At 40.4% G+C, this 13,825-nt stretch overlaps 1 protein-coding gene across 2 annotated transcripts in view; it reads left to right on the top strand.

Moving 5' to 3' along the window:
- Window positions 1–13,825, top strand: part of SLC25A16 (solute carrier family 25 member 16) — a 39,069-nt gene that overhangs the window by 9,695 nt on the left and 15,549 nt on the right. For both annotated transcript variants that reach the window (XM_021072451.1, XM_021072452.1), the window contains 2 exons: window positions 3,756–3,889; window positions 6,869–6,932. In XM_021072451.1, the coding sequence (XP_020928110.1) occupies window positions 3,756–3,889; window positions 6,869–6,932 (198 nt within the window). The remainder of the gene's footprint in view (window positions 1–3,755; window positions 3,890–6,868; window positions 6,933–13,825) is intronic.

Here is a 13,825-nt window from a genome sequence, read left to right as displayed (position 1 = left end):
ATCTGCTGGCTTGGTTTCCAGTTGTGAATTATAGTGGAAAGAGACACAAAAGGGAGTTCAAGTTTGGTGGCAAATTCTACAAGGGATATATCTTTTATCCATTTTCATCTTTTCATTTACAACAGTGGTTATACATATTATCATTTTAGGGTATTAACATTCTCTAAAGCAAAATCTCTTTAACCCGCTGGAGTTCTACAGAGGAACTCCAGTTGGTTTTAGTGATTTTTCTCAAAATATGGAATGGATATTTATGTTATATATTTATTGTAGCTCATTTTCTTGTCAACATTTTTTTTTTTTTTGGTCTTATTTTTCAGGCCCCACCCATGGCATATGGAAGTTCCCAGGCTAGGGGTTGAATTGGAGCTACAGCTGCCAGCCTATGCCACAACCACAGCAACACCAGATCCGAGCCTCATCTGCAACTGATACCACTACTACAGCTCATGGCAATACCTACTGAGCGAGGACAAGGACCTCATTATGGATACTGGTTGGGTTTGTCCCTGCTGAGCCACAATGAGAGCTCCCTTGTCAATATTTTTAATGCTAGGTAAGTCTGTACTTTAAATAGAAAAACATTGTTACTATTTCTGTGTGCAGAAATGAATTCTCTCTCTTCACAGTATACTACTAATGTATAGAAAGTCTCAGACCTTTGAACTTACTGAGAGATTATATAGAACTGGAAAGGGAGGAAATGATGTTCTTTCATTGTCTATATTGAGGGTGAAAAGGAGATAAATTATATTTCCAGTATCTCAGGGAGTTTGACAATAACCCAGCATATGAATGTCTGAGCAGTACTGTTTTAGTCCTATAAACTTCTCCCCATGCTGATGTATGTTGTTTTGTTTCCTGGTGTGTAATCATTAGATTACATATTCACATTAGATTTCACGCTCTACAGGACTGCATGCATGGGTTGCAGTGTACCCTACGAGGCATGCAAAATTTGAAATAGAATTCCTGGTGTGCAACAATGAGCTATTGGTGTAGTGTATGGAGTTTCATGCATCTTTAAAATATACAAGCCCCCCCCCAAAAAATATATTGGTGGCTTTTAATTTTATTTTAAATATGTTTTTGGGAGTTCCTGTTGTGGCTCAGTGATAATGAATCTGACTAGTATCCATGAGGACTTAGGTTCAATCCCTGGCCTTGCTCAGTGGGTTAAGGATCCAGTGTTGCCGTTAGCTGTAGTATAGGTCGCAGATGTGGCTTGGATCTGGTGTTTCTGTGGCATAGGCCAGCAGCTGCAGCTCTGATTGGACTTCTCTCCTGGAAACTTCCAAATGCCCTGGGTGTGGACATAAAAAAAAAAAAGCAATAAAAATAATAATTTTGGGGGCATTTCATTTTAGGTGCCCCTCTTTTTACAGGCATAAGATAGTATTTAAATTATGCTTAAATTTAAAAGCATATTTTTCACTGTTCAATTAAGGATGATGAAGATATGCTATTAAATAAAAACTAGTTTCTTTTTAAAAATGTATGAGATTACTTCTAAGGCATCAAAAACTACTGTTTATTTTGAATCAGAAGTATTATGGGAGTTCCCGTTGTGGCTCAGGAGAAATGAATTTGACAGCCAAGAGGATGCAGGTTTGATCCCTGGCCTTTCTCAGTGGGTTAAGGATCTGGCATTGCCGTGAGCAGTGGTGTAGCCGTAGGTGTGGCTCAGATTCTCCTTTACTATGGCTGCGGTGTAGGCCAGCAGCTACAGCTCTGATTCGACCCCTAGCCTGGGAACCTCCATATGCCTCAGGTGTGGCCCTAAAAAGAAAAAAAAAAAAAAAAGACAAAATTATTTTGGCCAAATGAAAAGGAAGAAGTGTAATTAGGATTTCTTCTTCCCCAATTTGCAATGAGTATAAATAATTTTTTCCTGTAATATATTTGAAAATCTTTGACCTTCATTTAACTTTTCACAGTTCGTGTGATATAAAAATAGATAGATGAATCATAATATGATTCTTTAAAGATACTTTTAATTTTGTTACTTTTACTATATGTATATATATATATACACATACATACATATATATATATGTTTTTTGGCAATACCTGCAACAAGTGGAAGTTCACGGGCCAGAGATGGAACACCTTTGTTACAGTAGCGACCTGAATCACTGCAGTGACAACCCCACATCCTTATATTTTTTGAAAGTATAATATTTTCACAAGTTTATAATTCAAAAAGTATGCAAACAAATGTCTTTCTTCCTTCCTATTCCCTCATTAGAATCAAGCATTTTTACAATTTTTTTTCCCATTTCCCTACAGAGTTAATGTATATATACACAAGCATATGCTTATATTTTTCCAAATGTTAGTTCCTGGGACACACAGTTTTTGGAGATGTTACTTTTCTGTGTCCCTCTTTACCTGGCGAAAAACAAAGCTATTAAAAAAAATGTTAGTTCCTTGGAGTTCCTGTCATGGCTCAGTGGTTGACGAATCCCACTAGGAACCATGAAGTTGCGGGTTTGATCCCTGGCCTTGCTCAATGGGTTGAGGATCCGGCATTGCCATGAGCTGTGGTGTAGGTTGAAGACACGGCTCGGATCTGGCATTGCTGTGGCTGTGGCATAGGCTGGCAGCTGTAGCTCCAATTGGACCCTTAGCCTGGGAACCTCCATATGCTTCGGGTGTGGCCCTAGAAAAGAAAAAAAAAGAAGTTCCTTATAATACTTGATGAAATAAGTAAAGATACAGAGAAGGCTCTAAATAATACACAAGGATGTTCCCTTGTGGTGCAGTGGGTTAAGGATCCTGAGTTGCCACTGCTGTGGTGCAGGCTGGCAACTGTAGTGTGGGTTCGATCCCTGGCCCAGGAACTTCTACATGCCGTGGGCGCTGCCAAAAAAGGACAAAAAATAAAATAAAATAAAACGCAAGGTTGGTATAACTCGAAATGCTGAGGACTTTGCACCCCACAGAGAATACATATTCTTTCCAAACATGCTTGTAACACGTGCAAAAATTGGTTCAGTGTTATACCATGAAGAAAATCTCAGTTTCCCAAAGTAAAAATAGTACAGATTAGGGAGTTCCTGTTATGGCTCATCGGATTACATGAACTGTGGAGTAGGTCACAGATGCAGGTCAGGATCCTGCATGGCTGTGGCTGTGGCTGGCATCTGCAGTGACAGTGCCAGATCCTTAACCCACTGTGCCACAAGGGAATTCCTGAATACATTTCTATTAATATTTTTTACGTTTCTATAGAGTAATATAAATTAAAATAATTTTAAAATATAATTTGTAGCTGTTCTTGGTATAGTATGCTTTATATTTTTACATGAAGAATATTTATATAATTTGGACATTTGATTTTTTTTTTTTCTATTTTAGGGTGGCACCCACTGCATATGGAGGTTCCCAGGCTAGGGGTCAAATTGGAGCTGGCCTACGCCACAGCCACAGCAACGCCAGATCCGAGCAGTGTATGTGATTTACATCGCAGTTCACCGCAACGCCTGATCCTCAACCCACTGATCGAGGCCAGGGTTCAAACTCACATCCTCATGGATCCTAGTTGGGTTTGTTAACCCCTGAGCCATGAAGGGAACTCCACGGACATTTGATGTATTTTAAGTAGATTTGTTATACAGAGGTTACTATTCATGTAATTTATATCATGAATGATGGCATAGTAATCTTTATCTGTGATTGTCATGAAAATTTGAATTTAGATAATTTTCTCTGTTTTAATAGTATTCGTCTTCTTCTTATCTTTCTAAAAACAGGAGTATTTTCCACATTGCGTGCTGTTCCCCAAAAGGAGGGATACCTCGGATTGTATAAAGGGAATGGTGCAATGATGATTCGAATTTTTCCCTATGGTGCAATCCAGTTTATGGCATTTGAGCATTATAAAACGGTACTTGAACTTTTATCTTGTTTTCCTCTCTTATGTCCTTGAATATCATACTTAATTGATAAGGCATTTGCTTTAGCCTTTAAAGTTACTTTGGATGAGTGGATAAAGTAATGCCATTTTATTTTTATTTTTATTTTTAAATTTTTTGTCTTTTTGCCATTTCTTGGGCTGCTCCCACGGCATGTGGAGGTTCCCAGGCTAGGGGCTGAATTGGAGCTATAGCCACCGGCCTACGCCAGAGCCACAGCAACTTGGGATCCGAACTGTGTCTGTGACCTACACCACAGCTTACAGCAACGCAGGATCCTTAACCCACTGAGCAAGGCCAGGGATTGAACCCGAAACCTCATGGTTCTTAGTCGGATTCGTTAGCCACTGAGCCACGACGGGAACTCCAAGTAATGCCTTTTTAAATAAATAAGATTTGTGGGAGTTCCTGTCATGGCGCAGTGGTTAATGAATCCAACTAGGAGTCATGAGGTTGTGGGTTCTATCCCTGGCCTTGCTCAGTGGGTTGAGGATCCTGCGTTGCCTTGAGGTGTGGTGTAGGTCGCAGATGCAGAGGATCCTGAGGTGCTGTGGCTGAGGCGTAGGCCGGCGGCTACAGCTCTGATTAGACCCCTAGCCTGGGAACCTCCATACGCCACAGGTTCGGCTGTAGAAAGACAAAAAGACAAAAAAAAAGAAATAAGACTTGTGATTGTTTATATTTTAAAATATGACTTGTTTTTCGAGTTATCTATTCCAGGATTGTTGGTCTTTTTTTTGTTTGTTTTTGTTTTTGTTTTTAGGGCTATAGCCGCCAGTCCAGGCCACAGCCACAGCCATGCCAGATCTGAGCTGCGTCTCAGACCTACACCACAGCTCACAGCAACGCTAGATCCTTAATCCACTGAGCGAGGTCAGGGATCAAACCCGCATCCTCATGGATCCTAGTCGGGTTCATTAACCACTGAGCCACAAAGGGAACTCCCCAGGATTGTTGGTCATTTTTAAGTAAATTGTGTATGTTTATAGTTATGAAGAAGAGCCAAAGTATCCTTCAAGTAGATAATAATAAATCCATAAAATACTAAAAGCTTTTTGATTCGTTTTTTTGTTTCTCAGTTGTAGGAGAGGAACATTGCAGCTTTGGGTTTTCTTATTAAATAAAATAGTGAAACCATATTGTGAAAGTCTTTTTTTTCAATATATTGATAAACTGCTTCTATTTTCAATTTTTTTTTTTTTTGTCTTTTTTTGTCTTTTTTTTTGTTGTTGTTGCTATTTCTTGGGCCGCTCCCGCGGCATATGGAGGTTCCCAGGCTAGGGGTTGAATCGGAGCTGTAGCCACCGGCCTACGCCAGAGCCACAGCAACGCGGGATCCGAGCCGCGTCTGCAACCTACACCACAGCTCACGGCAATGCCGGATCGTTAACCCACTGAGCAAGGGCAGGGACCGAACCCGCGACCTCATGGTTCCTAGTCGGATTCGTTAACCACTGCGCCACGACGGGAACTCCCTATTTTCAAATTTAAAATGCAATATTTATACAGAAAGTTTGTGTGTATGTATATATATATATATATATGTAGTTCACTTATGAGACTGATGCATAATAGTTACCAAAACTCTTTTGAGAAATGTGGCTTAAGGAAGCTTCAAACTGAGTAAAAGATTAGTCCCTTCAGTACATGAAAGTCTTTTTTGAGTAATGGTATAAGTTAACAGCTTTTCTCATCATACTCACTAAGTTTCTGACTGAAGGTTTATCGTCTCAAACATCTTAACACAGAAAGGGGTTAAATACATCAAATTTCAGAGGGTATCTTAAAATGAAAAAAAAGCAGTGGAGATTGGGAACAACATTCTAAGCTAGTTAGGCAGATAGAATTGATGCCATCATATATTAAGACTTTATTTTCTTTCTTTCTTTTTTTTTTTATCTTTTTAGGGCTGCACCTGAGACACATGGAGGTTCCTAGGCTAGGGGTCAAATCAGAGCTGTAGCTGCCAGCCACAGCCACTGGGGATTTGAGCCACATCTGCAACCTACACCATAGCTCATGGCAATGGTGGATATTTGACCCACGGAGCAAGGCCAGGGATCGAACCCATGGATGCTAGTCAGATTTGTTTCCGCTGAGCCATGGTGGGAACTCCTGCTATAGACTGTTTGTGTCCCAATAAAATTCATGTGTTGAAAACTAATTCCCAGTGAGGTGGACTTTTAGGAGGTTGATTAAAGGAATTAATGCCCTTATTAAAAAGGCCCCAGGAGTTCCCTGGTGGTTCAGTAGGTTAAGGCCTGATGTTGTCCCTGCTAGTGCTTACGTCACTACTGTGGTGTTGGTTCGATCCCTGACCTGGGAATTTCCACATGCCTAGGGTGCAGCAAAAAAAAGATCCTCGTTAAGAGTTTCCATCATGGCTCAGGGGAAACGAGTCTGACTAGGAACCATGAGGATGCAGGTGTGATCCTTGGCTTCGTTGAGTGGGTTAAGGATCTGGTGTTGCTGTATAGGTCACAGACACAGCTCAGATCCCCCGTTGTGGCTGTGGCGTAGGCTGGCAGGTACAGTTCCGATTGGACCCCTTGCCTGAGAATTTCGTATGCTGCAGGTGTGGCCCTAAAAAGCCAAAAAAAAAAAAAAAAAAAAAAAAGACTTCATTTTCTATAGTAACACATTATCCCTGCCACTCCCATTCACACTTTAGGTATTTGTTGTCTTCAATGTGTAGGATAGTATCTTTGGCAAGATGTTTCTGTAAAAGTGCATAATTAGAGCAGATGCTGCAGGGGGAGCACCTGATCTCCTTATCATGCAAAGAAACACTGCCCAGCTTTGTATAGTTGTGCTCATTTCACTCACATTCAATACTGATTTTCATTTTTGCTAGTTCTGTAACTCTAATGAAATGTCTTCATTATTAAACAGTGAAATTGGCAATATTTTAAAAATATCTCAAACATCAATTTGATGTTTTTGATTTCTAGTTAATTACTACGAAGCTGGGAGTTTCTGGTCATGTGCACAGATTAATGGCTGGATCCCTGGCAGGTAAGAAGAGTGGGTATATTTTATTTCTGCAAATTGATTTTCTATTAAAATACTCGATTTGCTTTAAGTAATATGTGTGACATTAAGTAGCACACATTTTTTATCTTCCTATGCTTAGTCATGCAAAGAATCATTAACATTCCAACTCAGAGTGTTTTATGGTAGGAACTGGTAAGGAATAATCTAAACTTACAACTATGTGAAAAACATATGTTCCCTTTGACAGTTCTACTTCTGGAAATGTTTATTTTTTTCTTTCAAAAATATTTTAAAAATTATAATGGCTATGATAATACATATTCCTATAGAATGAAAATAGTTCTACTCCTTAGATGCAATCACTGTTAGCAGGTTCTTGTTTCTTTTTTTATAAATTAAAAAAAATTATGTTGGAGTATTTACAATGTTGTGTTACTTTGACGCATGTAGCAAAGTGATTCAGTTATACATATATGTATATCCGTTCTTTTTCTTCTTTTCCCATATAATGTGGTTATTACAGAATATTGAGTAGAGAGTCCTTAGCTGTTTCTTATGTATGCTTTTCTCCAAAAATGTTCTGTAAGATCAGAAGTTTTCTTTTACAGTTATCTCAATATTCTTTTCTGTATAAGTACATAGATCTTTCTTATTTTTGTAAAGAACTGTGTTATATTCCAAGGTAAGAATGTACCCTTATTCATTTACTCAGTCCCCTATTGACTGACATTTGGAATATATTCTCTTTCTTTCTTTCTTTCTTCTATTTTTGTCTTTTGTCTTTTCTTAGGCCCTTACCTGCAGCATATGGACATTCCCAGGCTAGGGATCTAATCCGAGCTGTAGCTGCCGACCTATACCACAGCCACAGCAATGGCAGATCCGACCTACAGTACAGCTCACAGCAATGCCAGATCCTCAACCCACTGAGCGAGGCCAGGGATCTAACCCACACCCTCATGGTTCCTAGTAGGATGTGTTTCCACTGTGCCACCACAGGAGCTCCTGGGATATTTTCAATTTTTTTTTCCCACAAAAACACATTGTACTTGTGTGACTCTATTTGTAGATTAAATTTTGAGAAGGGAAATTATCTATCAAAGGATATATGTATTTAGGAGTTTCCATTGTGTCACAGGAACCATGAGGTTGCGGGTTCGACCCCTGGTCTCCCCCAGTGGGTTAAGTATATGGCTTTGCCATGAGCTGTGGTGTAGGTCACAGATGAGGCTCAGATCTGGTGTTGCTGTGGCTCTGGCATAGGCCAGCAGCTGTAGCTCCAATTGGACCCCTGGCCTGGGAACCTCCATGTGCTGCGAGTGTGGCCCTGAAAGGACAAAAGGCCAAAAACAAAAAACTCTTAAAAAAAAAGTGATATATATGTTTAATTTTTGATAGGCTTTTCAAAACTGATGTCCATAATGCTTTTTTTGTTTGTTTGTTTTGGCATGGAGAAGTTCCCAGGCCAAGGATTGAACCTGCACCACATCAGTGACCTGGGCTGCTCTAGTGACAGAGCTAGATCCTTAAAACCCTCTGTGCCACAACACAACTCTTCCATAATGCTTTTTTTTGTCTTTTTTTTTTTTTTTTTTTGTCTTTTGTCTTTTGTCTTTTGTTGTTGTTGCTATTTCTTGGGCCGCTCCCGCGGCATATGGAGGTTCCCAGGCTAGGGGTTGAATCGGAGCTGTAGCCACCGGCCTACGCCAGAGCCACAGCAACGCGGGATCCGAGCCGCGTCTGCAACCTACACCACAGCTCACGGCAACGCCGGATACTTAACCCACTGAGCAAGGGCAGGGACCGAACCCGCAACCTCATGGTTCCTAGTCGGATTCGTTAACCACTGCGCCACGACGGGAACTCCTGTCTTTTTTTTTTTTTTTTTTTTTTCCAATGGTCTCACCCATGCCATATGGAAGTTCCCAGGCTAGGGATCAAATTGGAGCTGTAGCTGCCGGCCTATGCCACAGCCACAGCAATGCTAGATTCAAGTTGCATCTGCGTCCTATACCACAGCTCAAGGCAACAGTGGATCCTTAACCCACTGAGCAAGGCCATGGATTGAACCCTTGTCTTCATGGGTACTAGTCAGGTTCGTTATCCCTGAGCCACAATAGGAGCTCCCCTCCATAATGCTTTTAATAGCTGTTTCCCGTACCTACCATATCAATAGTGGGGCTTATCAAATTTTTAGTATTTGGCAATTAATGATGAATGAGGTTGATCATCTTTTCAAATGTTTATTGACCATTTGTATTTCTCTTACTTTTGGCCTTGAGTTGTTTCTGTTTTTTAAATATTTATTTTTACGCATTTAAGAATCAGGACATTATTTTTATTTTGGATATTTGTTTTCTTTTTTGCCACACAGGCAGTATGGGGGAATTCCTGGGCCAGGGATCGAACCTACACTGCACAGCAGCAACCAGAGCCACAGCAGTGAGAATGCAGGAGCCTCAACCTGCTAGGCCATCAGAGAACTCCTAGGATATTATTTTTTTCTGTCAGATACTGCTAATATTTTGGTTCCCAGCTTTGGATTTGTCTTTTACTCTTATTTGTAATTTTCTTAGGAAAGTTATCCAAAAGTTGCCCCCTACATAGTAGTTTTACATAGCCAAATGGATTTGTCTTTTCCTTTGTGGCTTCAAATGTTTTTTGTGTTGATTAATGCCTTCCACATACTCATATAAGAACATTTATTCATGTTGCTTCTTTTATTTTGTCTTTTTGGCTTTTTGGGCCACACCCGCGGCATATGGAGGTTCCCAGCCTAGGAGTCGAATTGGAGCTATAGCTGCTGGCCTACACTACAGCCACAGCAACTCGGGATCTGAACTGTATCTTTGACCTACATCACAGATCACGGCAACGCTGGATCCTTAACCCACTGAGCAAGGCCAGGGATTGAACCTGCCTCCTCGTGGGTACTAGTCGGGTTTGTTGAGCACTGAGCTACAATAGGACCTCCCCTGTTGGTTCTTTTAATATTAGATGCTCATTGCAGTTTTATCATACCAAAAAGTATTTTAAATATGTAGTAATAGAAGAGTGGTTAAAAAAAAGATCCATGTATCTCTCAGAAGTTACCCTTCCAGTAATATATTTTTTGTACATTTGTAGAATTTATCTATTTATTGGCCATACCTGTAGCATGCGGAAGTTCCCGAGCCAGGGATCAAACCCTCCTCACAGCAGTGACACAAGCCACTACAGTGACAATGTTGGATCCTTAACCCACTGTGCCACAAGAGAACTCCCTGTGAATTGTGTTTATTGACAAAGAAAGATGTTTACATCATATATAGAAAGAAAAGAGGTTACAAAAGAGAATGTTGGAGTTCCTGTGGTGGCGCAGTGGAAATGAATCTGACTAGGAACCATGAGGTTGCAGGTTTGATCCCTGGCCTCGCTTAGTGGGTTAAGTAAGGATCCACCATTTCCGTGAGCTGTGATGTAGGTTGCAGATGGATCCCTGAGCTGTGGCTGTGGTGTAGGCCGGCACCTGTAGCTCCGATTAGACCCCTAGCCTGGGAACCTCCATATGCTGCGAGTGTGGCCCTATAAAGACAAAAAGCCAAAAAAGAATGTTAAATATGATGTGTCGTATTTTAGTTTTAGAAAGTAAATACATAGGAGTTCCTGCTGTGGCACACTGGGTTAGGGATCCGGAGTTGTTTCTGAGGCAGGGTAGGTTTGATACCCAGCCTGGTACATGGGTTAAGGATCTGGCATTGCTGCAGCTGTGGCATAAGTCATAGCTGCAGCTTGGATGCAGTCGCTGGCACAGGAACTTCCATGTGCTGTGGGTGTAGCCAATAAAGAAAAAGTAAATACATACCTTTCAACGACTGAGAAGCTAGGCGATCCTGGCCGGGAGGACATCGGATCTCATTGTTCTCCCAGTCTTCCGACCCTCCCCCAAAGCCCCTCAATAAAATGCATTGATCTCAAAAAAAAAAAAAGTAAATACATATATAAATATTAATAAAAATAGCATCTGCGAGGTTATAAGCCAACATGTTAACAGCTTTTATTTCTGCTAAGATGATCATTGGGGAGTTCCCGTCGTGGCTCAGTGGTTAATGAATCTGACTAGGAACCATGAGGTTGTGGGTTTGATCCCTGGCCTCACTCAGTGGGATCTGGTGTTGCCCTGAGCTGTGGTGTAGGTTGCAGATGTGGCTTGGATCTGGTGTTGCTGTGGCTGTGGCATAGGCTGGCATCTACAGCTCCGATTAGACCCCTAGCCTGGGAACCTCCATATGCCACAGGTGCGGCCCTAGAAAAGAAAAAAAGGACAAAAAAAAAAAAGAAAGAAAGAAAAAAGACCATAGGAAGATGATATATCAAAGTCTTAATTATTGTGGTTATCACAAGGTTTGTAGGATTTCAGTTGATTTTTTTTTTTTTTTTTTGTCTTTTTAGGGCCACACCTGCGGCATATGGAGTTTCCAAGGCTAGGGGTTGAATCAGAGCTGTAGCTGCTGGCCTATACCACAGCCACAGCAATGCCAGATCTGAGCTGTATCTGCAACCTATGCCGCAGCTCACAGCAACGCTAGATCCTTAACTACTGAGTGAGGCCAGGGATTGAACCTGTGTCCTCACGGATACTAGTCGGGTTCATTACCCCTGAGCCATGAAGGGAACTCTTACTTTTTTTAGACCTAGATTTATAGTGTCCAACCTAACCTGTCTTATCCCTGGTTTTGCCTTACTCAATGTTTACTTAGCTCTTTTTCATTTCTGGCAGACTGATCCAAGATCAATAAGTAGTAAAAATAACCAGGGATAGTGTTCAAAATATTTAGCAAACCAACTGTAGAGGTACTAACAAATAGGACAGGTTCTTTTGTTTAAATTTTATTATAGTTGATTTACAATGTTCCGTCAATTTCTGCTGTATAGCAATGTGACCCAGTTATACATAAGCGTACATTCTTTTTTCTCACGTTATCTTCCATCATGTTCCATCACAGATGTGCTGTACAGCAGGATATCATTGCTCATCTACTCCAAATGCAAGAGTTTGCATCTCCTAACCCCAAACTCCCAGGAAATAGGACAGATTCTAAAAGCCTCCAGTTAACTTTTTCATGGCTGGATCAGGAGATGTGGTGGTGTTGGTGGGTGGGAGTTCTAGTTAAGGAAGAAGTCTACCAGAGTCATGGTTGGGGAGATATTGGGAGCTGAAACAACAGCTATTTGTCAACTGGTATAGAAATATTTTAATATTTTACACTGGCATAACAGTGCTAGTAACATTAGCTGACATGTATTGTTTACTTGTTTTTTGCCCTTCACAGACTTGAGCACTTGATAGGTAATCTTTGGTCACTTGATATATAGTCCACAGATCAATACTGTGAGAAAAATGTTATGGTTAGCTCTCATTTTACAGAAGGAAAATTTTAGTGAAGTTTTCCAAATCTTAAATTTTATAATTTCTTACATCATTTTTATATTTTTTGTCTCTTTAATTTTATAAATGACTGGTCAAATTCTTTCTTTCAGGGTTGTAGGAAAGATGAAGTAGGATTATGAATATGAGTTAAATCCCAAAGACTGTATTGTTTTCTTTTCTTGGCACTTGATTATTGATCAAATAGCATTATCAAAAGGTGATTTTAGCTTCATTTATCTGAAGTGGAAGATGTTCTTCTTTTTTTTTTTTAATGGCCGAAACTGTGGCATGTGGAGGTTCTTAGGCTAGGGGTTGAATCAGAGCTGTAGCTGCCAGCCTACACTACAGCCACAGCAACATGGGATCCAAGCTGCAACTTCGACCTACACCACAGCTCATAGCAACACTGAATCCTTAACTCACTGAGCAAGGCCTGGGATCGAATCCATGTCCTCATGGATACTAGTTGGGTTCGTTAACCACTGAGCCACGATAGGAAATCTGGAAGACGTTTTTTTTAAAAAAAATTTTTTTTGAAATGAAAGACATGTTAACATCTAAGTTTCAGTATATATTAGAAAACAATAATAAACCAAAGGAATTATAATTTTTTTTTTTTTGTCATGCTCACGGCATGCCAAAGTTCCTGGGCCAGGGAGGGAACATGTGTCACAGCAGTGAACAGGGCTGCTGCAGTCTCAATGTCAGATCCTTAACCCATTTTGCCACGAGGAAACTCCCCATGCTTTTTAATTTTGAAAGAAAAAAAAGTTGGTGGTTTTTTTTTTTTTTTTTTTTTTTTTTTTGCCTTTTAGAGTTGCACCCGTGGCATGTGGAAGATGTGGAAGTTTCCAGGTTAGGGGTTGAATCAGAGCTACAGCTGCTGGCCTACACCACAGCCACCAAGCCATGTCTGCAACCTATACCACAGCTCTTGGCAACGCCAGATCCTTAACCCACTGAGTGAGGCCAGGGATGGATCTCGCAGCCTCATAGATCCAACTTGGGTTCATTATCGCCAAGCTACGATGGGAACTCCAGAAAAAAAGTTTTTAAAAATTTTAGCTATTATGGATAAAACTAGTGCTTCTGTTATCCAATATTTCTATTTTTATTACCATGTTTAAATAATTATAATTTACATTTTGTTTTTATGATTTTAAGCAGTTGAAATGAATATTCTGGTTAATTTTATTTATATTTGGTATCCTTGCTCTTGTACCTTTGGTGGTCTTTGAACGTAAGTCTGGAAATTTTATATTTACTGTAATTAAAAATGGTATGTTTTTGGAGTTCCCTTGTGGCTCAGTGGGTTAAGTTCTGGTGTTGTCATTTGCAGAGGCTCAGGTGACTGTAGTGGTGTGGGTTTGACCTTTGGCCTGGGAACTTCCACAAGCCATAGGTGCAGCCAAAAATAAAAAAATAAAAAAATAGGAGTTCCCACTGTGGCTGAGTGGTTAACGAATCTGACTAGGAACCATGAGGTTGTAGGTCTGATTCCTGG

Source organism: Sus scrofa, chromosome 14 (assembly GCF_000003025.6).
Source record: "Sus scrofa isolate TJ Tabasco breed Duroc chromosome 14, Sscrofa11.1, whole genome shotgun sequence".
Taxonomy (NCBI): domain Eukaryota; kingdom Metazoa; phylum Chordata; class Mammalia; order Artiodactyla; family Suidae; genus Sus; species Sus scrofa.
Note: the sequence above shows the minus strand (reverse complement) of the source record. Positions and strands in the feature narration are given on the sequence as shown.